The 23,788-nt window shown below is 45.0% G+C and overlaps 1 protein-coding gene across 1 annotated transcript; it reads right to left on the bottom strand.

Annotated features, from left to right (window-relative positions):
• Positions 1–1,267: 1,267 nt before the first annotated feature.
• phrf1 (PHD and ring finger domains 1) lies at positions 1,268–22,922 on the bottom strand. The gene is made up of 18 exons (XM_063196350.1): positions 22,812–22,922; positions 21,617–21,770; positions 21,345–21,464; positions 20,474–20,661; positions 19,724–19,807; positions 18,306–18,439; positions 17,531–17,622; positions 16,122–16,282; positions 15,035–15,170; positions 13,447–13,574; positions 12,970–13,163; positions 12,518–12,634; positions 11,007–11,170; positions 6,608–10,555; positions 5,662–5,744; positions 3,988–4,083; positions 2,176–2,304; positions 1,268–1,777 (listed from the first exon to the last, which is right to left on the bottom strand). The coding sequence occupies exons 2-18, from the start codon at positions 21,705–21,707 to the stop codon at positions 1,634–1,636; spliced, it is 6,009 nt and encodes a 2,002-aa protein (XP_063052420.1). The 5' UTR covers positions 21,708–21,770; positions 22,812–22,922; the 3' UTR covers positions 1,268–1,633.
• Between the last annotated feature and the right edge of the window lie 866 nt (positions 22,923–23,788).

Raw genomic sequence — 23,788 nt, 5'->3', positions numbered from 1 at the left:
AGTATCTACGTAGCCAGCTAAAAGTAATCTAACAAAACGGTCCTCATATGGTTTATAAACGTTGTCTAAAACTTTGTCTTGCGCTAATATCTGCCAGTGTGTGGAACATAGAGCCATTTTTTTGCATAGTGTTGAGGACCAACAACTCATGGAGCTGCGACCACCATAGGGACTTTGAATATCTATGCAAATGATGGGTAACTTAAAAAAGAACACTGGCATTTCCCCATTGATCTGATAGCCACCAAATTAAACTAGGATGAACGGTGAAGTCAAGCTCAAACGCTAAGGGCGAAACAAAATGATACAATTCAAAATGATACGTTCTGACTGAGTTGCCACTCTAGTAGTTTAATAAAATCTCTTCTGGACACACATGCAATCGGCGAAGAGACATTCTGAATACCATTATTCAAACAGGAAGAAGAAAAAAAAAGGGCAAACTGAAACCAACTACCTTTTAAAAAGTTTATAAAACGAACCGTCCACTATAAATGTGGAGCAGTCCAGAGTGGGTGTTAGTACACTGCTTGGACTTGCAATGACAGAGGGTTTTCCTTTGTTCTTATCATGTTCCCCATCATCAGTGTTCAAACTACAACTGTTGGAACTACATGATGGTTCAGATAGGAAAGCCCTTGTTGAAGAGGAAAGGCTTCCCATGCATGGCGGTGTCTTATCCAGGAAAAGTGTTAGCACAGCCCAGCAGGCGCTCCAACCACAGACACTCAGATGCCTACTGATGGTCAAGGCTGGTCAAGGTGGATGTTAGTTGATAGTTGGTTGCCCGTGACAACAGCAGGTTAGTCATAGAGGCACGGTTGCCTTGCGGGCATGAAGTGGTTGGAGAGAGCAAGGACACTCTCTCAGACTCTCAGCCAACCACACGGATTCTTACACACAGATGCAGGGGGTGGGAAAGTATTTTACATTATGTATCTGTTGTACAATTATAGAGTCAAGGAGCTAACTGAGGAGACAGGCGCTAGCGCATGCAGAACAACTTTTAGCTTTCATTTCGCTTCAACTCAGGATAGATAGGTGATGTGTACAAGTCTGTGCTTGCGGGTCTGTCCTCAAGCTCATTTCCCCATTTACCGGTATTGTTTTGTACACTTTAGGGAAGCATCTTCCTCTCTCTCTCTCTCTCTCTCTCTCTCTCTCTCTCTCTCTCTCTCTCTCTCTCTCTCTCTCTCTCTCTCTCTCTCTCTCTCTCTCTCTCTCTCTCTCTCTCTCTCTCTCTCACACACACACACACACACACACACACACACACACATACACACACACACACAGGACTTGAGGCCCCCTGTGCTGACGTGGCTATAAGGGGCATGTGTGCATGTGTGTGTACAGTGCGCACAAACTCAAATGCGTGCACGATTGCAACATAAAGGGCCGAAGGTGGGGACAGCTTATGGAAAAAAAGGACATGATTTCTCCAAGCCCTTGGGTTTACCCCGAGAGGGTAATGTGGCGGTGATAAGTGAAAATAAAAACCCCATTACACACACAAACATGAACAAATAAACAAAGCAAGATGTCCATTAGAGCTGGATGCCGTACAGGTGGTGAACAGGGGAGGGATCCTTCCCGGAGCTCGCTCCCTCTCTCCCTCATCTCAGGTCTCGAGCTACTCATTTTCCGCTAGGTCTTCACTGGCCTCGCCCTCCGCGGGGTTGCGATATTTGCGCGCGTGCCTGTACTTGTCCACGTACGCCTTGACCAGGTTGGCCACTTTCATGGGGTTGATCTCGCCGCTCTTGCTGTGGCACACCTTCAGGCAGAGCCGAAAATGAAAATGAAATTAAATACACGGCAACACACTTGAGAACAACCTGCGCTGGGGCCAAGCCACACAAAAGGCCTGGCTGAATGGAAGGGGATCAGAAGCTACAACAAAAACAAGTGATGATGACGTAATAGTTTTACAACTAAGGCTGTTGGTCAATTGCTCATTTAAAGCACACATCCAAAACCAGACATGGTTGAGATGAGATCTTGATGTGACGTGATGTGAATACTAATGTAGAGCAATGACACATATCTTTTACAAATCCCAGAATCGAACAACTACAACAAGACTAAGTCACAGTTATTTTTGTTCAGTTTGAGTCTCGGTTTTTGATACCTAATACTCGAAAAATAATATGTTTTGTGTGTTTTGATTGTTACCTTCTTGACAGCTTTCCTCAGGATCTCCTTGTACTCGTCTTTCGTGATGTCTCTCTTCTGATAGAAAGGCTTGATGGCCAGCTTCACCTCCTCAACGGCTCTCTCCTGCATGTGCAGCTTCTTCATGTACTGTAAAGGAGGTACACACACAGAGATGGACATGATGCATACAGCATTATCACATTCATGTTATTGCTACCTCAACTCTCTGTCTGCACGGTTTTTCCCCCCATTGACTTTCCCTGCTATGGTGTAGTAGTAGTATGTGTGTCTTGCAACGTTCATTATGTTTAAGCTACTTGACACAGTGATTGTATAGTATACAATAGATATTGATCTGACACCTTAATGTCCTCCTAGAGATCAATTACCTGTAAGTAACCCTACTCTGCCAATCTACAACCTCCTCATGCTCACAAGACCTATTATGGCTCCATCAATGCACATGGTAAGAAGTGGTAATCCTGTGCCTGAAATTAGCAATGGTTTGAAATGTGTTACTACTGCGATGAGAGAGAGGGGCACTAGGTGTCTGCCCCTCCCCACAGTACATTTGGAAGCTGCACATGACGTATGCAACCACTTCTTGCACAATGTTTTTTTTTCAACTTCTAGCATTGAACCATTTCCAGAGTAAGGTGAATTATGAATTTCTCAACCCGACCCATCCACTCCATATTCATATGATGGTGACAGACTGAGATGCAAAGACTCAAGGAGCCAAGCAGCTGCACAGCATTCAGTATCGAGTTCAAGGTCAATTCGACCTACAGCACTTAGGAGGGGCAGGAGTCAGAGGAGCATTACTAAATGTGGACCAGACAGGAACGGACAAGTCAAACAGTTCATGTTTCCCTCTGTGAAATGGTTCACTTAGCATTTCACTGATAATGAAACTTCAAAGACAAATAATAATTTTTACAGGGGCAAATGTTTTCTAAATTATGGTATACAGTCAGTTTAATCCTATTCTAGGTTATTGAATGTCAAGTCCAATTCTGAACTAGCCTAAACTGTTTGCATTTCTCTGCAACCACAAGTGACAGACACATAGAGGTAGAAAATAACATTAGAGAGGACACAGCAATTTGCGACAGCACTGGGAAATGGCAGATGGAGCTTCCCAACTTCCGTAGGTAGTGTAGGTAGCTTCAGGCAATGCAAGTCAATGGAGAACACGCCCACCCCTGTCAAAAATGGACTAAAACTGTGTGAATATGAAGTAACACATTAATCAAAGACCAGATTTGAAATGTCATGCAAAATATCTAAATCTTAAATCATGAGTCGATAAAATACATTTAAAAATCAAATAATATCTTTTATGAATATAGTTAGCAACACACTTCAACTATTGTCCTTGTATAGTGTGTTGATGGACAATTTCACATGATTAAGCCATTTTTGACAGAGGTGAGCCTCGTTCTCCGTTAATTTCCATTTCTCTGATCTACCTACAGATAATGGCCGCTACAGATTGCCGTAAAAAGGGGGGCGGGGTCACCTCTAGTGTTTCTTTCTACCTCTATGGACAGACATGACAGAGAACAGGTGACAAACAGCTGAAGCTTTAAATGTGGGCTGTGTAATATTTTTAGTAGTTTATTACCAGAATTTTTTCTGCCTGATGTCACCATGCTTGAAACAAGACTTACTACTACCGTGACCCTTCACACACCTTAATAGCTAAGAGCAGTTCTTTTCAGTCACACCTCAAAAACACTTTGATGTGACATTTATGAGCTGTGGAAGGAACACATTCCCCCCAGCTACAAAAGGGAAAGTTTAGGGATTTCCAGCTCCTCCCCTCACCATGTCCTTGTGGACGGCCTCATCCTCCCCTTCGGCAGCAGACGCCCCCTGGCCCTCCTCCGTCAGGGTGGTTGCCACGGCATCACCGCCAGAATCCTGCGGGACCAGAGAAAACAGAGGCAGAGGAATTAAGTGTCAGATGATCTCCATCATATTCAACAAATAATAGCAATGAGAGGAATTGTACTGTGTATAGCACAGTTCATACACTGATACAGCTCACACTGCAAAGTTGGCACATTTTAAGCCAAAGATTTACGACCTGTAACACTGGTTTGCAAGCACTCCAGGATGCGTCAATGTCTTGTTTACTACTGATATAGGTACTAAACTGTTAGTGTGAGGTCTTAAATTGTGGGGTTACAAGGTTGAATAGGCATGCTTTCTATGCATACTTTAAGCCTGTGTAATGGTTAACTTCACTGTATGTGGGAGGACACAGAATGCATACACGGGTGCAACGTACATGCGCCCTCAACAGACAACAGACAGGTGTGTTGACTTACTGAAACAAAGAACAGATTTGACAACTTTATTTTAGGGACTTTATATTTTAAAGTCTTCTCATGGGAAGCAAACATACTTCAGATTTGACAATACTGTAGCTATTGAAGTTGCTTCTCAGGAACACACAGAGTTTTTTTTCCACCCATATCAGCATTCCTGAGATACGCCCTCTTCCTGTTTCCCCTGCAAATCTCAGTTTCATTTCGGCTGAAATGCCTCTCCGATTCACGCATAAGAGCGCCCTCTACTGCCAAAGCTGAGACATACTGTACATACAGATGATCTTCCCACAGCATCCGGGACAGTGCATGCACGCTTCTAACCTGTCTAGCACTGCCACCTCCTGGTCTAAGAAGAGGTAGACACGCATCTCTGCAAGTCATAGACCACCTCTGCTTGACAGGATTCCACCACCCTTACATACAAAAATGCATTTTGGTTTCGTTTTGATGTCCGTTTTTTTTAGTGGGGAAATCCCAGTGAGAGTGAGGTTAAGTGGATGACAGCCAAGCTGATTGTTATATTGGTCTGGTTTCAGTCAGTTGACCTTGAGAAGTTTTGACTGCTGCTGCAGGTGCTCTTCAAAAACCTAAACAGCCGAAAGAAGTGGAAGTGTTTCTTTTTCCAGAGTTCAAAGGCAATACAACGTGAGAATGACCACAAATGAGAACTTAACTTTGTACCGTTTCCCTTTCTTTGAAAATCCCTACTCTCTTCATGTTAAAACAAGCTTGAATGCTGGCCTGTGCATAATATTTTCTTGATCAGAGCTTCAGATCAATGAAGACTGCCTGAAAGATACAGACTTTTACCTTAGGGACCATTTCAGGCATTCAGTCCATGACTGTTTTCATAGAGTCGGCACAGCGAAAAGCAAAATGGGGATGGATGGATTTGCACATTAGTTTAGCTTTGTGCTTATTGATGAAAAACGAAACTCACACATACACGGTCTTGCAAACATTTGAATGCTTACGCTGAATGTGTAAGCCAATCAGGAAATCAGGAAGTGAAAAAATAGAGCCATGAGCTTTTTTGTTAAGAAATTGACATCAGAGGAAGTAATGGAAAAAAGACACTGGTGGCATGAAACCACTGAGGTTTTGCTTTAAACTATCCATGACAAATGAAGCCTAACCAGACAACAGTGGCTGAGGCAGCACGCACCTGGCTGGACTTCTGTGCGTTGGTGGCAAGAGCTGCCCTCTTTGCTCCCTCCAGTTTCTGTCTCTGCTTATAAAGACTAAGTTCTGAAAGAGAACAAACAGAATAGGCATTTTGATTTATACAATTTATATAAAAATGAATGCTTTTAAGAAATCAAACTTAGGTTTGGTACATTTAAGATACATGCAAGTATGTTATTTTCTAGTAGTTTATTTCCAGAATTTCAGAATCTCTTTCATGAATATTTACCCCTACCATCAATTTCTAAGAATTCACTATGACTGGGGAAATTATTTTTTTCATACATTAAAAAGGTGTCTCTAGTATACAGGGTCCACATAAATATCTTCACTGTTAAACTTAAAGGGACACTGTGTGAGATTTTTAGTTGTTTATTTCCGTTATTCATGCTGCCCATTCACTAATGTTACCTTTTTCATGAATATTTACCACCACCATCAAATTTTAAGTATTCATTATGACTGGAAAAATTGCACTTTTCATACATGAAAAGGGGGATCTTCTCCATGGTCTGCCATTTTGAATTTCCAGGAATAGCCATTTTAAGCTGCAAAAATGACTGTACTTGGGCCAAACTAGAAAATATTAGTTTATTACTTAGTAAACTTTCATGAAAAGGCAAAATTTGGCAATAGGCGACACAGTTTCAATGAGCAGCGTAGTTGCAGTACCTTTTTTGACCATTTCCTGCAGTGTCCCTTTAAGTTACTGGGCTTTGGTAAGAGCAGTAAATATTAGTATATTACTAATATTTATGAATCATCATCAAATTTGGAAATGGACGGCATAGTTGCAAAATTCCTAATCTAGTCAGATTCCTACATATTCTACCTTCAATACAAATTTAAAAAGTAAACCTAAATTGTTGCATCTCTAGATGATGTGATCACTGGACATTACAAATTGATAGAGATTGGATACTCACTGCTTATCTTCTCTCCCGGAGGCTTTTCTGACTCCTGTATGTTCCAAGTGACCCTCTTCCCCTTGGACTTGGAGCCCATGGAGCTTGTGGAGGAGTCCATATCCGTTTTCTCCGTCTCCTCAGTGGTGGCAGAGACACAGGCATCATCCTGCTCATCTACACCGGCCTCCCCAGTAGCACCGGCAGCCCCGTTACCGTCCGCACTGGCGCGCCCTGTGATCTCCTTGAGGTAGAGGCTATCGAGCATGTAGTCCACGTTGAAGTCTTCGTCTCCTGACGAGTCGTCCTCATCTTTCACCAGGTCCATCTTGTCGTCCTCTTGTTCTGCAGGAGGAGGAGGTGGAGGAGGAGGTGGTGGGGAGCCGGCGGTAGGGGTAATGACGAGAGGAGCAGTTGGTGCCTCAATGTCCATGACCTCCTCAGGTGTGTCGATAGATAGAGGAGCAGAGGGTAGAGGTGGAGGTGGTGGTGGTGGGGGCGGTGGTAGACTATCTTCATCAGGCCAGATAGTTTCTACTTTGATGGGCTTGGCGCTGATGATGACGACAGGATGAACTTCACTCTTCGTTTCTCCCTGGACAGAGGCAGAGGTGGTCTTGCTGTCGTCAAGGTCCACTGGTGTGGTTGGGGTGATCTTAACCTCCTCCTTTACCACCTTGACTTCTGTGGTGTCTCCCTTCAAATCCTCCTTGAGTGGGTGAGGAGAGGGTGCATCCTCTTGATCAGCCTCTCTAGCCTTACAAGAGGATTGGGCCTTTTCTTCTTTAAGTTTCTCCTTTTTGATTTCTTTGAGCAAACCCAAACAGGGCTTTGTATCCTTCTCCTTTGGGTCTTTGGCGATTCCTTGAGCCCCTGAGATGATTTTCAGTGTGGTTGTCTCTTTCTTGACAGAAACAGGGATAACTTTTTCTGTCGTCTTGGCAAGCTTCTCTTCCTTCACGGTGGCATTCGAAGACCCTTTCTTGTGCAACACCTGAGATGGCTCCTTGGCTTCCTTGGAGGACAGTGATGAGGAGGTGGATGCAGAAGATGCAGGTTTTTTCTGGAGGCCTCTGTCCTTGTCTTTCACATGAGAACTCGGCTCTGCTTTCTTCCTCTCTCTAGAGCGCGATCTGGACCGAGGTCTCCTCTTGTCTTTGGACCTCACTTCACTCCCTCGTTCCTTCGACCTCGAAGAAGGAGGAGGAGGAGGAGGAGTGGGGCTCCTCCGCCTCTTCCTTTCCCTGGATGAAGAGTTCGACCTGGAGCGTGACCGTGACCGACTACGTCTCCTGTCTTTGGTGCGTTTCTTGCTGTTAATAACCCGCTCTTCATTCCTTTCTCGGCTGTCCCTGCGTTGCTTCTTCCTGCGCTCTGCGCTGTTGGACTTGGAACGCCTCCTTTCTCTGGTTCGGGAGTGGGATCGCGAGCGCGAGCGCCTTCTGTCTTTTGAGCGCGAAGAGGGTTTGTTTCTGGATAGAGATGGGGAGCGGGAACGCTTGTGTCTCTTGTCCCGGGATCGGGACGGCGAGGCTCTCCTGTCTCTTGATCTCGATAGTGACCGTGAGCGAGTCCTCTTCTTTTCTCTTGATCGAGATCGCGAACGCCTTCTGTCTTTTGATCGAGACCGTGAACGGTGCTTGTCTTTTGATCGAGAGCGAGAACGTCTTTTCTCTTTCGACCGAGAGCGCGAACGCTTTTTGTCCTTCGATCGAGAACGCCTCCTCTCCTTTGATCGGGAACGTGAACGCCTCCTCTCCTTTGATCGTGATCGTGAACGCCTTTTCTCTTTTGAGTGAGACCGTGAACGGTGCTTGTCTTTCGATCGAGAGCGAGAACGTCTTTTCTCTTTCGAGCGAGAACGTGAACGTCTTCTCTCTTTTGATCGAGAACGCTTGTCCCTGGATCGAGAGCGCGACCGAGACTTTGAGTGCCTCCTTTTCCGGTCAGACACTTTTGAGGGTGGGCTGTGGGAACGAGACTTGGACTTCTCTCTTTTCATTTTCTCTCTGGAAGAAGATCGTTGGCTTCTTTTGTTCTGCATCTCCTCTGCCTTCTTTCCACACCCACCAATTTCAGCATTATTCACAATAAGCTGTGCAGATGGTTGCCCCGTGCCATGGCTTTTAGAAGGAGACTTTGACTTACTGGGTTTAGAGTCATCATCTTTCCCGGGTTTCACTTCAGTTTTCACCTTCTGGTCATCAGCTTGGCTGTGACTGGGTGAGGAGTCTGCGCTTGAGCTGGAGCTGGAGCTGGAGCCGGAGGATGATGAGGAAGAGGAGGATGAGGAAGAGGAGGAGGAAGAGGAAGAATTTTGAGGCAAGTCGGGCTCAGCGACCGGCTCCGCGGCTGGCTCAGCGGTTGGCTCCGAGGCCGGCTCCGCAGCTGGCTCAACGGTTGGTTCTGTGGCCGGCTCAGCGGTTGGCTCAGCGGCCGGCTCAGCGGTTGGCTCAGCGGCCGGCTCAGCGGCCGGCTCAGCGGTTGGCTCAGCGGCCAGCTCAGCAGCCTCCTCCTTCTTTACTGGCCCACTTTGAGGAGGGCTGGCTGTTTCAGTGTTTCTGCAGTTGATCGCCTGAGGAGCTTCATTGGGGACTTCCGGAGGGCACGCTGGTGGCTCAGGTGCTTCCGGAGTGTCAGGGAACATGTCGTCGTACATGTGTGTTTCATCGTCTGACTCGGGCTCTTTTTTCACCAGAACTTTACAGTCGCCGTCTCCCTCCACCTTCACCGAAGCTGGAGCTGGAACTTCTGGTACTGGAACCACTTCCGGAACTGGAGCTGCTTCTGGAACTGGGACCACTTCTGGAACTGGGACCACTTCTGGAAGGAGAAGTTCTTTTTTCACCGGTGTAGCCACTTCCTCCTTGGCAACAACAGTTGGTAATAACCTTTGCGTCCTTTTCAGCCAAAACCCAAAGCCACCTGTCCCCGCAGGTCTTTCCTTGTCTGATTCCGAGTCTGAGTCCGAACTGGAGTTTGTGGGATTCGAAGGGTCGTATACATCAGGCTTTGCGGACGTGCGTTTGCTGTTGGATTTGGAGAGGAGCAATTTGGCCGTTTGCTTCTTCTGCTGCTCCCCCTGTTGAGCTGCATCTGGATGATTAGAATCCGACAGCCTCCGCCACGAGCTCCCACTGGCGTTAATGCGAAAACTCACCGATGACGACGATGATGAGGAGGAAGCTCCCCTGGAGAAAGAGGAGGAAGACGATGGTGCGGCAGAGGATGAAGAAGATGAGTGCAAGCTGTTTGAGGAAGACGAATGGGCCACTCGCTCTGACCTCTGTCTGTGGGACTCGGTTGTCCGTCCCTGGTGGTTCCCCGAGCCAGTCCCCTGTTGATCAGCAGTCTGCTGCCGGACTTGGTTCCCCGTCAGGCTGGTGAGTGGCTCTGGTAAGCAATTACTACTGCTGTTGCTGCTACTACTGTTGCTCCTGCTGCTGTTTCTGCTGTCGCTCTCTGTCCGGCTACCACTACCACCTCCACCACTGCTGTCACGCTTGATCTTCGGTATGCGAGGCAAAACAGACACATCCACCCAAACAGGCTTCGGAGGAGCAGGGGCCGTTTTGGCTGATAACGGACCGTCGGCCTTATGCCTGCTGTCTCGGCTTTCTCTACTGGATGGCCGGTGGCTGTGATGGCTGTGGTGGTGGTGGTGGGAGTGGGAGTGAGAGTGGACGTCTCTGCTGCTTGCACTGGGGCCGGGTGATGTGACTAGCCCCTGCGAGGAGCTGGAGCTGGGTCTGGGTAGGCTGGGGTGTGCGTGGGAGGGCATCATGGGTGAGGCGGGGGTGATGTGAGGGGGCAGCAGCGCTGGGCTGCTGGGTGAGAGGTGCGGTGGGGTGGTTCTGCTGGGAGGTAAGAGGGAGGGACTGGCGTCACCGTTATGACTGGGCCCGCCGATTGGCGCTTCACTTCCACTTCCACTGTGGCTGGGCGTGGACTTTGACGACGCAACATTCACTGCAAGCATAAAAAAATAAAGATACATCATGAACGATGTGATGCAATCATCTGTGCAATAGATAAGTACAGTTTTAAAATATTCAAGGAAAAATACTAATTCATCATCAACATCATTAGCGACAGTTAATAAGGATTTTCTTCCGGAATCAATATGACGTAAGGTTCTAAGCTATCAATATGGATTCCATGCCCCTTTAGGAGACTGATGGGTAGTTCAGAAAGAATGGAGTTCAATGGAAAGTCACGCGCATTCAGACCAGACTTGATCCCATTTTGTTGCATTATTGATACACAGTAAGGTTTATCTTGGTTACCATGCTGAAAATCTCAGACATTATTACTTCAGCTTTGTTTCAGATGACAAACAGGATTGTAATACTGTACATGGAATGAGAAGAGACAAGACACATGACACGTCACGTGACGAATGACAGACTGGGTGACTGACCGGGCTTCTTGGCTTTGAGGGAGCCGTCCCTGTTGATGACCACGTTGGAGCTGTCCATCATGAGCATGCTCTGGCTGGAGAGGATGCTGCCCAGCAGGTCAGGCACGGGGGCCGGCACCGCCACCGCCACCTCCTCCCCCTGAGACATAGCCACACCCCGCCGGCTGCACACAGACACAAGCCAATACAGTGAGTCCAGCATCACCACTGTACACAGCATCCTCACATTACACAGCAAAGACAGAATAGCCCTGTCACGATAACAAATTTTGCCAGACGATAAATTGGCCAAGAAATGATTGCGATAATCGATAATATTGTCTCTCTCGCCATTTTCAAACAATATAATGTGCAATAAAAAACACTGCTATGCAAGGTGCGGTCTCCTTCTTGAAACATTGAATTTAACATTTGGGCCAACACCCTCAGAGGTTTAAATAATTAGGATTGACGCCTGCTCCAAGAAGACATGTGTCAAACAATATAATGACGATAGGATAAAAATGCAATAAAAATGTGACTACACCCTTTCACATTTTAAAAGCATCACGGCGGGGGATATACAGCCGTCTCCAAAAGAGTTGTCGCCTATCCATCTGTTTAGAATAACAGCTAATAACCTGACTTTCAATTAATCACTTGGCTCCAGAAGTCACTCATATGAAAGCTACAACCCTCCCGAATGAAAATGTATCTACAAAAATAAATTTCATGCACCAAAGAAAGATTGACCCTTTAATGAACACAGACAGGGCAGATTTTCCCAAGACAAAAGTTTTGTCGCCTATTGAACAGAATGTGAAAATGAGCAGATAAGTCACTTCAAAACACTTCAAATACGCAGATCATGTGCCATACTTAATCACTTATTTACCCTCAACTCTCCAGAAAATCAACTTTGGCCTTGGGTGTATGTTTAGGGTCATTGTCATGGAAAGCAACACAATGAAAATCAATGGAGTTCAATGAGAGATGGTGACATATTCGCTATTCGTAGAGCAATACATGTTTAACTTCATGATTTAATCAATGATAAAAGCCCTCACACACCAGCAGATCAGGTGTCATACTTAATCACTGATACTGCGCCAGCAGTATCTAGTCTTAAGGCTACAGTAGAGAAAGGGAGAGAGGGAAAACAAAACATCATGCAAATAACTTATCGTAACTTATCGGGGCCAGAAAAGTGATCGTTCTTGTAAAACGTTATCGTACGATTTATTGACTTATTGAATATCGTGACAGGCTTAAGACAGAATCTTTGGTACACATTCAATATTGTCACACTAGTTTTGGGATGGCATTTGAGGTATGACGAGATATATTTTTTTTAAATCTAAAAAAAATCATGACCCATTACAATGGGCTGTTGGGTACTGACAAATCAAGGGTAGCCTGAGCAATAAGCCTGCATGTTGAAATTGGCAGGAAGTCTCCTTTAACTCTGCAGAGATGTCTTTTTATGAGGGTGAGCTGTCCGTTTATGAGAGTGCGTCTAGTCTGGTCTCTACCTGGACGTGCCAGCAGGCACAGGTCTGGCCACAGGCTGGTGAGAGCGCATGGCGGAGCGGGACAGGCCTCGCCTCTTCAGTTCCAGTAAGGAGGGGGATGGGGCTGGCTCCTCCTCACTACACACACGCACACGCGCACGCACACACACACACACACACACACACACACACACACACACACACACACACACACACACACACACACACACACACACACACACACACACACACACACACACACACACACACACACACGACAAAGAAAGACCAAATCTTACTTCAACAGTCTACTGCACATTTGCCATTTGACACAAAACAAATTCAAAGTCTCATTAATCTTAACTCCAAAACAATGAAAAAACAACAATCAACATAACATAACAAGTCAACATAACTAAAAACACCACTGTTCAAGACACACTCCATAAAAAAAATAATTCCATGAAACCTACACGTCGAAGTCGTCGAGGTCATAGGGGTCCCCGTAGATGGAGAGGGAGGCGGCGCCGATGTCTGCCCGCATGGTGCCTAGCGTGCTCTCCGACGGCCGGTACACCGAGGGCAGCGACGAGCCGTTGCGGGGCTTCTTGATGCCAAGGCTACGGGCGATGCGGCCACGGGTGGTAGGCTGCTTCTTCTTCGTAACCTGGAAATAGTGACGTTTTCAGTACAGCACAGTGCACAACGGGCAAAGCAATAATACATTAATGAAAAGCACAAATGAAAAACATTGATGAAAAGCATCAAAGCAGAGAGCGTATTTTTATCTGGTTTCATATGTGAAATATCTGTGAAAAATGTGTTTTTATTTATGACCACTATTAAGGAAAATGCCACTTATTATATGACATTCCATTACAAATTACACTGCAATTTAAATTACGATCATAAAAACCGGCAATTTCCAAGCCAAGCAGGGTGTTCCTCACCAGTTTCCTTCTGGATTTGGTCCTCCTGACTCGTCTTTTCCTCCTCTTCACCCTGGTGGTTCCTGTCGCTTTACCCTTCTTGCCGTCCAGGTCACATGACTTACCACCTTTGGTGGTCTTGCGCTTCACTGTGGAGAAAATCAAAAACAAAAAACAAACCAGCCGATGAGTCCCCCTGACTAAAACAAATCCCTGACCAGGAGTGTGTTTCTCGAAAGCGTTGTTGCTAACTAACTTAGCTAACTAAGTTAGCAACTTACTTGGTTGCAATGCGATTTCCCATTGGCAACCTACTACTTTCGAGAAACAGTGTCCAGAACTACTACTACTGACCAGGGGGCGTATTACAGAAAACTTCCTATCTTCAGTCGTCCTATCTTAACTTTTGACTTGAAATAAGATTTTTTCCAGTTTGTTATTACAGAAACAAATCCTAACTTCATTTAGGATTCTTATCTTATCTTTGGAAATCCTATCTTATCTTGAGTTAGGAATCCTAAAGTAGCGATCTAAACATCTACGATCTACTTTTTATGTCTGTTACCTGACAACAAATGCACCGCTACCTAGCAACAGTAGTGCGACGCAAGCTAGAATACACAGATTTGACTGCTGCTGCATCTCGCGGTCTGCGTGATACTAAACCAGAGAGGAAGAGGACGTAAATATTTCGCTAAACTTTTTAAGCTCATTACTTTTAAATAACGCACTTATTAGTGACGTTCCACCGAACGGATTTATAATACAGCAACATCTGTGAGGACGAAATTAGGTCATTCTCGCTGCCTGCAACCTCAAGTTGACCAAATGCATTGTGGTTTCAGTCCCAATAAAGTGCTTCCCATTTTCCATATTTTCATCCCAATGCTTTGTTTTTCCAAGCGAATGCACGCAAAACAGTTAAGACGTAATTTCATGAAATGTCTTTGTATGACCAGCGCATGTAGGCCTATATAAATAAATGACAGTTAGCCGACTTGGCTTAAGTTGATATCGGACTTCATATCGAAGTCGGGTATATTTATCATCAACTCTTCACTTCACACATCGTTTGGGTCAGTCAATATAGCCTAATTTAATTAACATTTCATCCGTTCACAATTGCGTTGTTTTCCCGGATAGACTTCACTGTTAGCTCTGGCTGAAACAGCAAGCTGAGCGTGGGTAAATGGTGATGAACACCAGCTAAATTTTGGCTAACAAATCAATGGATAACTGGAATTAGGACAGCTGGGTGGCTGTCCTAAAGTTAGGACCAATTATTTAGGATTTTTCGAAGTTAGGATGCTTCTGTAATACCCCTTTCTTAACTTAAGATAGGATGCGCAAAACAACTTAGGAAACGCTGTTCTGTAATACGCTTTTCCTAAATTCGGTCCTAAAGTGCCGTTGCCGCGGTAACTACACAGATAAGATAAGATTTTCAAGATAGGAAGTTTCTGTAATACGCCCCCAGGACCACTATCTAGCTTCCCAAAAGAACCTAAGTTCTGTTGCAGTGCCACATAGTAATCTAGGACATCATTTCAGCAACAACAAAAAACCTAAAATATGATGTAATGTGTACAAGAGAGTGATTGAAGCTGACCTGTCCTCCTCCTCCTCCTCGTCCGTGCAGGTCGGGGTGTGAGGTCGCGCACATACACGGCCGTGTTTAGACCAGCCACCACAGCATTGATGGTCTCATCCAGCCAGGTGGACTGAATCAGATACCTGGGTGTAAACTGCACAGACCAGCCCCAATCACACTTCATGACATACAAATGCATTTGGGTAAATTACGTTTTTTTTCGGACGTCAGGTGGTACAACCACAGATAATGCTCATACATTAATTGGTACATGGTAATTAATATACAGCAATGCATATGCTTCTTAGATAACCCATTAAAAATAACAACAAGAAAACATTTAATACAATAGTGGCAATAGCTATGGTTGCACCAGCCTAACATGTGCTACTAAAACGACTTTGCCTCATTTACCATATCAATGAACAGCAACGCATTGCAGTAGATGATTCAGTCATTATATTGACTTAAGAAATCAAGATTCCATTGAATCATACAAACACATCATACAATCTTCAAAGAACACGACATTCAGGAAAGACTCCCAGTTTACTCAACATAGAATTGTGCTTTGTTAACACAAACACTATTGAGAAACCATCGTCCCATGATCACACCAACACCATCAGCGGATAAGACACACAAAAAAAGCATTAGTCAATTTCCCTCATTGAGCCATCACACATATGCGGTGAGCAACACTCCAGTACACTCCAGTACACTCCAGTAATCATTAGCACTAAGACAGCCCCACACTATGCACTTTCAGGCCGACTGAGAACCGTGCTGGAGCCCGTTCCAGCACCTAATCGCGAACCGGCCGTCGTGTTCAGGCCACAGATATTTGAGTTTGCGAACCGGAAAGTTGGTTCGCAATGCGGTTGCGGTCTACACGGTTCGCAGATAAGCACTTTAGTGCCGAACGTAACTTGTGCGGGCACCGACAGCGGCTCCGTTCTGGTCGGCCTGAAAGCCCTAACTCAGACCCAACACATGCTCTCCTCAATCTGCCCTGAGGCAAAACCACACAGCTACAGCCAGCAGAATCACAACCAATCAATGAGTGAGTGAGTCGAGAGTTAGAAGCAGAAGCGTCATGCCAAACCTGGTCGCGTGCCTGTGTGATGCGGTGGCGGTTGACGCTGGCGCGGACCCTCTCGCTCTGCTGCGTGCGGGCGATGGCACGCGTGGGCCTGCCAGCGGGGGCCCGGGAGCGGCTGGTGGTTGGCTGGGACACCAGGTCTTCACCGCTCTCGGTGCCAGACCCTGGTAAACAGAGCAAATCATCATCACCATCATCGCAGACCTTGCGAATGAAGGAAAATGACTTGAAATGCAAAATGGAAGGGATTGTTTCACTAGGTCAGAAATAGGGAGGGAAGATGGAAAATGGCGATCCTAGCGGTTGCATTCCTTACACCAGGGGGAGCCTATTGAAAATCCCATAGACCGATTTAAAAAAAAAAAAATCCCACAAAGACATGAATCTGAATTTACGCACCAGACAAATGTTACAGGTTACACAATAGGATGAATTACTAACTGCGAAAGTCTTGAATTTTGAAATTGTGCGAATCTTGTCGGAAACAGACTTCAACTCCAAGTCACTCTCATTGCGTCGTTAACCATTTCACCATGCTGTGCCTCGTGTCTGACTGTACAGAATTTGCACAGAGAAACAAATGGATGCAAATTCTTCACGTTTCCAAAATGATTCAACAACTCTAAGATAGTGGATTTGTGTAGTCCCGCGAGTTCCATATGTAGGTTCGCTTAGTTTGTTTTTTTGGTTTTCCAGAAGAGGTGATAGCTTCTATGGCGACATATAATCACCTATCTGGCTATGCAAATTGTATGGAGTAAACATATCACACACGCGACTATCATTCAGTGTAGTCCTGTATTAGTTTTTTTTTTTAAAGTATATTAAAAATAGTTCAGATCAGTGGAAACCCGAACATGTGACCACCTGTATCGATTAAACTGATCAACATGCATATTATATGACAGCCACTACCTAAACTTCGTAGTCAGAACCGAGATGTAATTGTTTAACGAAAAAATGACATTCATTTGATACAAAGGTTAGGAACGCTACCAGCAGGGGGCGATGAGATTTGCAATAAGGAAGCAGAGTTAAACATGTGCTGGATCTCACATGGCGCACTTTTGCACTTCGGGCACTATGCTTCAGTGCGTAATCAACACGCCATACACACTGAAACATAGTGCCTGAAGTGCACAAGCTCGCCATTTGAGATCCAGCAACGCTGTTCATTATGAATGGGCCTCCAGGAACATAGCCAGAGGTTCATACACTTTCTATGCACTTCAGGGGTGCTACAATGTTTTTGAAAGTCAACGACTGTGGTGTCTACTACCATCTTTACTTCTGCTGTGGAGAAAACATGTTTAGGAATCACTATTCTAATGTGGCATGCTGTCGTGTCTTATCACAGGAGTACTGATTAGGCTTATCTTGCTCTCCGTGAGGGTCAATCATTAATCTCTTACTTGAGCTGCGGTTGTTGGCTGCACACTGTGGGCAGAACCACTCCTCGACGGGCACAGAGTCCAGTGGCGGCGTCAGGCACTCCATGTGGTACCTGAACACATGGGAGACAGGGCATGAGAATACTTTCTCAGAAAAGGCACACTCTCACAAAAAGCAAGACACCACACAAATTTTACTGTGATTTAGTACTTGGGAATGAGGTAAATTACAAGCAAAATTGTACAACACTGTTTGAATAACCGTCTTGTGTTCTTTTTCAAAATCTTTAAAAAGGTAGAGTATGTGGGATTATAGCCAGAGTAGGCGTTACAAATATGCTGTCCATTGCAACTATGCTGCCCATTCCTAAATTTGATCTTTTCATGAATACTTACGAAGTAATAAATTGATATTTACTGGTTTGACAAAAGCACCATAAGTTGTAAAGCTTAAGATGTCTATTCCCGGCAATTGAAAATGCCGCACACAGAGTGTCATTTTCTCAGTCATAATGAATACAGCACATACAAATTGAAAAATACTTTTGGATAACATTTGTGAATGGGTAGGATAAATTCTGAAAGAAAACTACTAAGACTAGTACACACATGGTGATGTATACATCACAGGGCCCAAAGGAGTGTGTGAGGTTCTGGAGGACAAACACGCAAGTGGGGTCAATGAAGGCAATACCTGGCCAAACACCATCCGGGCTAAATAATTACTGTTATGCCGTGTGATTATCATTACTGCTACTGACTGACAGCTGGAAGCAGGGCCAGCGGAGTGTCTCACCCGGCGTCACAGCCGTCACAGAGCAGCAGGCGGTCCTCGCGGTCGCTGCCGCCGCACACCTCACAGCTGGTCTGCTCCAGATCCAGGTCCACCACCTCCTCCTGACCCTCCTTCACTGGCTTCTGAACCGTGATCTACAAACAGACACAGACGCACGCACGCACGCACGCACGCAGCCGCACGCAGCCACACACGCACACACAGACACAGACGCACGCACGCACGCAGCCGCACGCAGCCACACGCGCACACAAACACACCATTTATACTTTTGTTTAAGTCCAAAATTGATTGTGGACGGATCCAATGAAATGACCATGGCATGGATTAAAGTTGGAGGCCTAAAGCAAACAAAGTCCCATGTTCCTGGAGATCTTAAAGATAAACACTGCACCACCTTCTCCAAATATGGCAACAGGCGATATTATACACAAACACGCCATTTACATGAATGCCACATCTTGCTATTCAAGAAGCCACTATCTTTCGCACCTTCTAACAGTCCACATTTGCCAACAAACAGAAGATAATAAACAACAACAGCAGTGCCTGAATTTAAGCATCATCAGGTACACATTAGTAACCTGATTAACAGCTGAAGGTTGAGTGACACGTTTTATGCTACTTTTCTCCACCCCTTCCCAATAGTGTTTCATACAGATTTATAATTTGAGCCATTGGGATAACTTATTTCATTACATGGAAGTTTTTTTTCCACCAACAGCCTTGATGAGTGAGGCATATTTAATAACATTTGTGTCTCAGTGCTTGCTGGTCAGCCAAGTATTAGATTACTATGGTGCATGTCATGAAGAGAAATCATATCTTGATAAATGTGGCATGGCCTAAAGAGGTATGCGCTCTGTATATAATCAACAGTAAACACTGCCATGCTACATGGCCTGCTGTGCTTATATGAGGCAGTAAACCAAGGCAGTTGACTTGGTGCCAGTGATCCAACCAATCGCGCGCATTCTTGACACCCAACTGGTGGAGCCCCCAAACTCAACTGTATTCACACAGTGTGACCACTGTACTGGCAAGAAAGCGTGCAGAAAGGCACACTGTGTACTCTAAAGAGATAGACAGCCAACTGCACACTGGCACAGAGCCATCTCAAGTATCTTAAAGCCTTACATAGGCTCCTCCAGACAATTTATCAACCAGAGAGAGAGTAACATAGAGTCATGCATAGGGTAAGCATGTAAATTCTGCATTCACTTTGCTAGTTTTGCAGCTATGCACACATGCATTCCCTCAGAAGCCCATTCCCATCTGCTGACATTCAAGTTTTAACACTCTGGTGTGCTTATGGGCCACCATAATATACAGTCAATTAATGATATTTTTACGACAACGAAAAAGCCTTGCAATAAAGACAGCATTCAAAACATTGTGTAAACCAGCAAGTTACTCACAACTTTCTGAACTTTTCCTCCAAAACTCTTCCGTACACAGATGCTCTTGAAGACTATTCGGTCCACTGGGCAGGAGTTGGCATTCTAATGAGAAAGCAGAACAAGCACGTTACTCAAGCAACATTTCAGGATCATTAACCTCTCATCTTCTGTAAGAACATTAAACAGGCCATGTCATATTGTCATCATACAAGACTTCTTGAGTGGCTTCTTACATAGCACAACACAGCTTACAAATGTAAGCTATAAGAAGACTTTCCTAAATGTGATATACAGTTACTAATTCTGTTCAAAAACACCCAGTTATGTTGTAGCTTCACACATCGGTTACCCCCAAATAGGGCGTATGGATGGATGCACTTTGGTTTGTACTACCGTAGGTATGTACTTGGGCTACCTCTATGACTGTATTTTAAGTCTGTACTTTCAAGCACTGTATCTTGTATGGTGTTATGTGGAACTTTTGTGAACGTCCAAGACAAAATTCCTCCGTGACCAACAAATCAATCTTGAATCTTGACTCAGGGCTAGACCTCTGAAAAGGTGCGAGACAGTCTGATTGACCAACCTCTCTAAAGACATTTTTGGGTTTTCATGCCATTATTTTTGAGACATGACAGTGGGGGAGAGACAGGAAACGAGTGGGGAGAGAAGGATCGGCAAATGACCCCGGGTCGCTGGCATAGCAGTCCAGTGCCCAGCCGTTTGAGCCATGGCTGGGCCTGACCAATCTCTCTAAATGGATCATACCTTGGACCACTCCAGAATGCAGTCCAGACAGAAGTAGTGGGCACAACTCTCGGGTGTTGCCACCATCTGCTCGTGGAAGGAGTTGAGGCAGATGGGGCATTTCTCCGCGTCCTCGTCCGAGCTCAGACCGGACATGTCTAAAGAGGCACCTCCAACAGCCCCCTGCACCTCCTTCTCGCCCTCCTCCACTGGAATTCATCAGAAGGAGAAAGTGACAAAGAAGTATTTTTAGTGACATACAAACGACTGTAAGACACAGATCAAAATTACATGCACTGAGTATTTCAGTATCAATTTAAATATTTTCAGTATCTGGAATATTCCATTGACATCTGTGGAAGAGCGTTCTGCAACCGAAATATTCACGGAACGCAGCCACATTTGGAATGAATGAAGAATTCTCACAACTCTTGCACAAACCGAATGCTGCCACCATTCCGTTTAAAATCAGAAACCTATCTTGGGGGAATATATTCATGGTATATAACTTATGCATGCAGGAGTAGAATGGGTTCAATAAAGTAAAAGCACTATTTGATCCAACTAAGTTGGACGCAGCTGATCGATCCATCTGCACGCTCAAGACAATTAGATGAGCTACTCAATGAAGTCATCTTTGTTGACTTGAAAGTGGCAGAAGTTCTTCTTTCTGAACCAGTTACCAACCCCTCCGTGTGTGCACGACACATGGCTTACGTTGCAGTAGGTTTGGTTTATAGGATAGATAATTAAATTGTCCCTTCAGGTAAAATTTTTTCATAGACTGTATGTCACCACAAACAGAGCCCCGAAACATGTGCTGTAAGCACAACAGAAGCAAGAGAGACATCACCGTATATGAACAACACGAGAGGAAGTATCTCTATCTTACCATCACTGTCATCCTCCTCCTCCTCCTCATCTTCATCGGGGTTATCTTCCTCCTCTTCATCCTCCTCTTCGCTGTCGGTCTCTTCCTCCCCAGATTCTTCCACGTCATCAGAGATGTCCTCTACAACACAGACAGAATAGCCATGACATTTGGGCCCAAGACGAGGACATGAATCGATTCCATTAGGTTTGCACAGGACTGAGGAGCAGATAGGCTACACATGTCCATCAAAACAGCTCTATCTGAAAAGTCAGTGGCGGTGGGGAACTCACCGTCAGATACTATGGATGTTGCCGGTCGTTTGCCCTTGCCATGGGAAGCACTTCGGTTGATCAGCTCGTCCTGGCTGTCGTCCTCGTCCATGGCTACTCATCAGAAAATCTTCACTGCACTTCTTCCAATGTAATGAGAGACAATGACCAAACACTACAAGATCACAAAAACATATGTTTAGTATTATTCTTGGCTATATTTAGTACTAGGCCTACTGCTTGTGCTGCTGATCACGAGTAATGATCTCTCAGCACAGTTAAGCTTACAAGGCAAACACACACAGAGATGAAGAATTACAATAGTGTATTTGGCTCACACTGGCAACAACATATGCCAAAGCCACACGCTTCACTTCACGGCTAATGGTTTGCTGCTCTTGAGGTGACATAACACTTGCTGTCAGTGTCAACATACTACTGTACGTAGTAGTAGTAGTAGAACTATCCAGACGTTACCCATTTTAGAAACAGAAATATAACCAAAATACCCGCCACGAAGCAAGCAAACTGTGTCTGTCACAAGCCGATGGCAACAAAACAAAACAACTTTGCATACGGGTCAGTTCGAGGACAGCACCGTGGGATCTAGCTAGAAAGCTAATGTCCGAGCCTAGATGTGTTCTTCTGTTCTATTTTTTACTCAAACATTCGGTGTAGCAGCTACACGCGGTGCAGCACAAACACATGTCAGCGTAAACACATGTATCTCCGCAACTGGTTACTACATTTCTTGCAGTTCGTTCTACTGAAACAAGAGGCAACCCGCAAGGATTTACAAACACCTCGGGCAGTGAGAGCTGAGGTAGCTGCTAGCTAGCTGTATAAATAGCTAACCAACTTTTAACCATTTATTTTGTTACTGTGGCAACAAATGGAGCTGGAACAACTAAACTATCTTCCCATTAGAAACCGTAAAAACATGTCAACATACCCCGCTAATAATGAATACCAGATCTAATCACAAGCTGCAAATTCTTCTCAGCTGATCAGGATAGCCTGGTAGACAGCATGCTAGCGTGATAGCAAGCTAACAACTATCCCTGCTTTCAAACCTGAAATGAGTCTAATTTTAACTCAGACCTACGATTGAGATCATGCTGCTTTGCAACGTGGGTGCTTTGTTTCAATATTAAAGAAAGATGCATACTCAATGAACATTTAATTCGTTTGCCGATCATGTATGCGATGCACCTACCCTATATTGTTGTGCTAGTCATTTATTTTTTATATAAAAGCTCCGCGGTGTGTGCGATGACTGACGCTGCCGGCTGGGAATAGCGACGGAAATGGCTGATCGCACTCAAATCACTGTGACACCCTTAAAGGAGAAGCATCAAAAAAAAACTAAGTAAAGAGATTCTCTGGTAAAAACTACTATCAATGGATCTCGCGTTATCTATATTTTATTTCAGTAATTATCAAGTCAATAAAATGACAAAACAAACTCAGAAGTCGTATCATCGCGACATGTTATTCCGTATCATGATGAATGATGTTGCTCTTCCAAAACGGAACCAATGTTATGTAATAATCTGCAGGGATGTGCTGCCCCCTGCTGGTAAATACTTAGAAGTTCAACTTAATGTCCAGACTAGTAGAAAGAGAAATGTCGAGGTGCGCCCCCCCCCCCTCCCCCCGTCTCTACTCTCTCTCTCTCTCTCACACACACACACACACACACACACGCACAGGCGCGCGCGCACACACACACACACGCGCGCGCGTACAGGCGCGAGCACACACACACACACACACACACACACACACACACACACACACACACACACACACACACACACACACACACACACACACACACACACATTCAATGGGTGTGTGAAGGCTATAGCATAATGTTGGGGGTAGCCCATGCACCCGTGGGGAGTAGGCTACATAGACGATCCATTCAAATGAGTAGGCCTAATACATCTGTGAATGGATTGTTATTCTCACCAGAATCATACAGCTACTATACGTGAAATGCTTAGATTTCGCTGACCTGAGGGCCTAATAATAATACGCCTGTAATAAAGGCCTATAACATTGGGCAATAATAATATGATAGGCTAAATGAGCCAAACAAACAACAATATATTATGTATAGGCCAGTAATTCCCGATAGGTCCTGGTTACTACAAGTCTACTGTACATGCCGCATACAAAATATTTAAT

The sequence above is a fragment of the Engraulis encrasicolus genome, chromosome 4, assembly GCF_034702125.1.
Source record: "Engraulis encrasicolus isolate BLACKSEA-1 chromosome 4, IST_EnEncr_1.0, whole genome shotgun sequence".
NCBI classification, from domain to species: Eukaryota; Metazoa; Chordata; class Actinopteri; order Clupeiformes; family Engraulidae; genus Engraulis; species Engraulis encrasicolus.
Note: the sequence above shows the minus strand (reverse complement) of the source record. Positions and strands in the feature narration are given on the sequence as shown.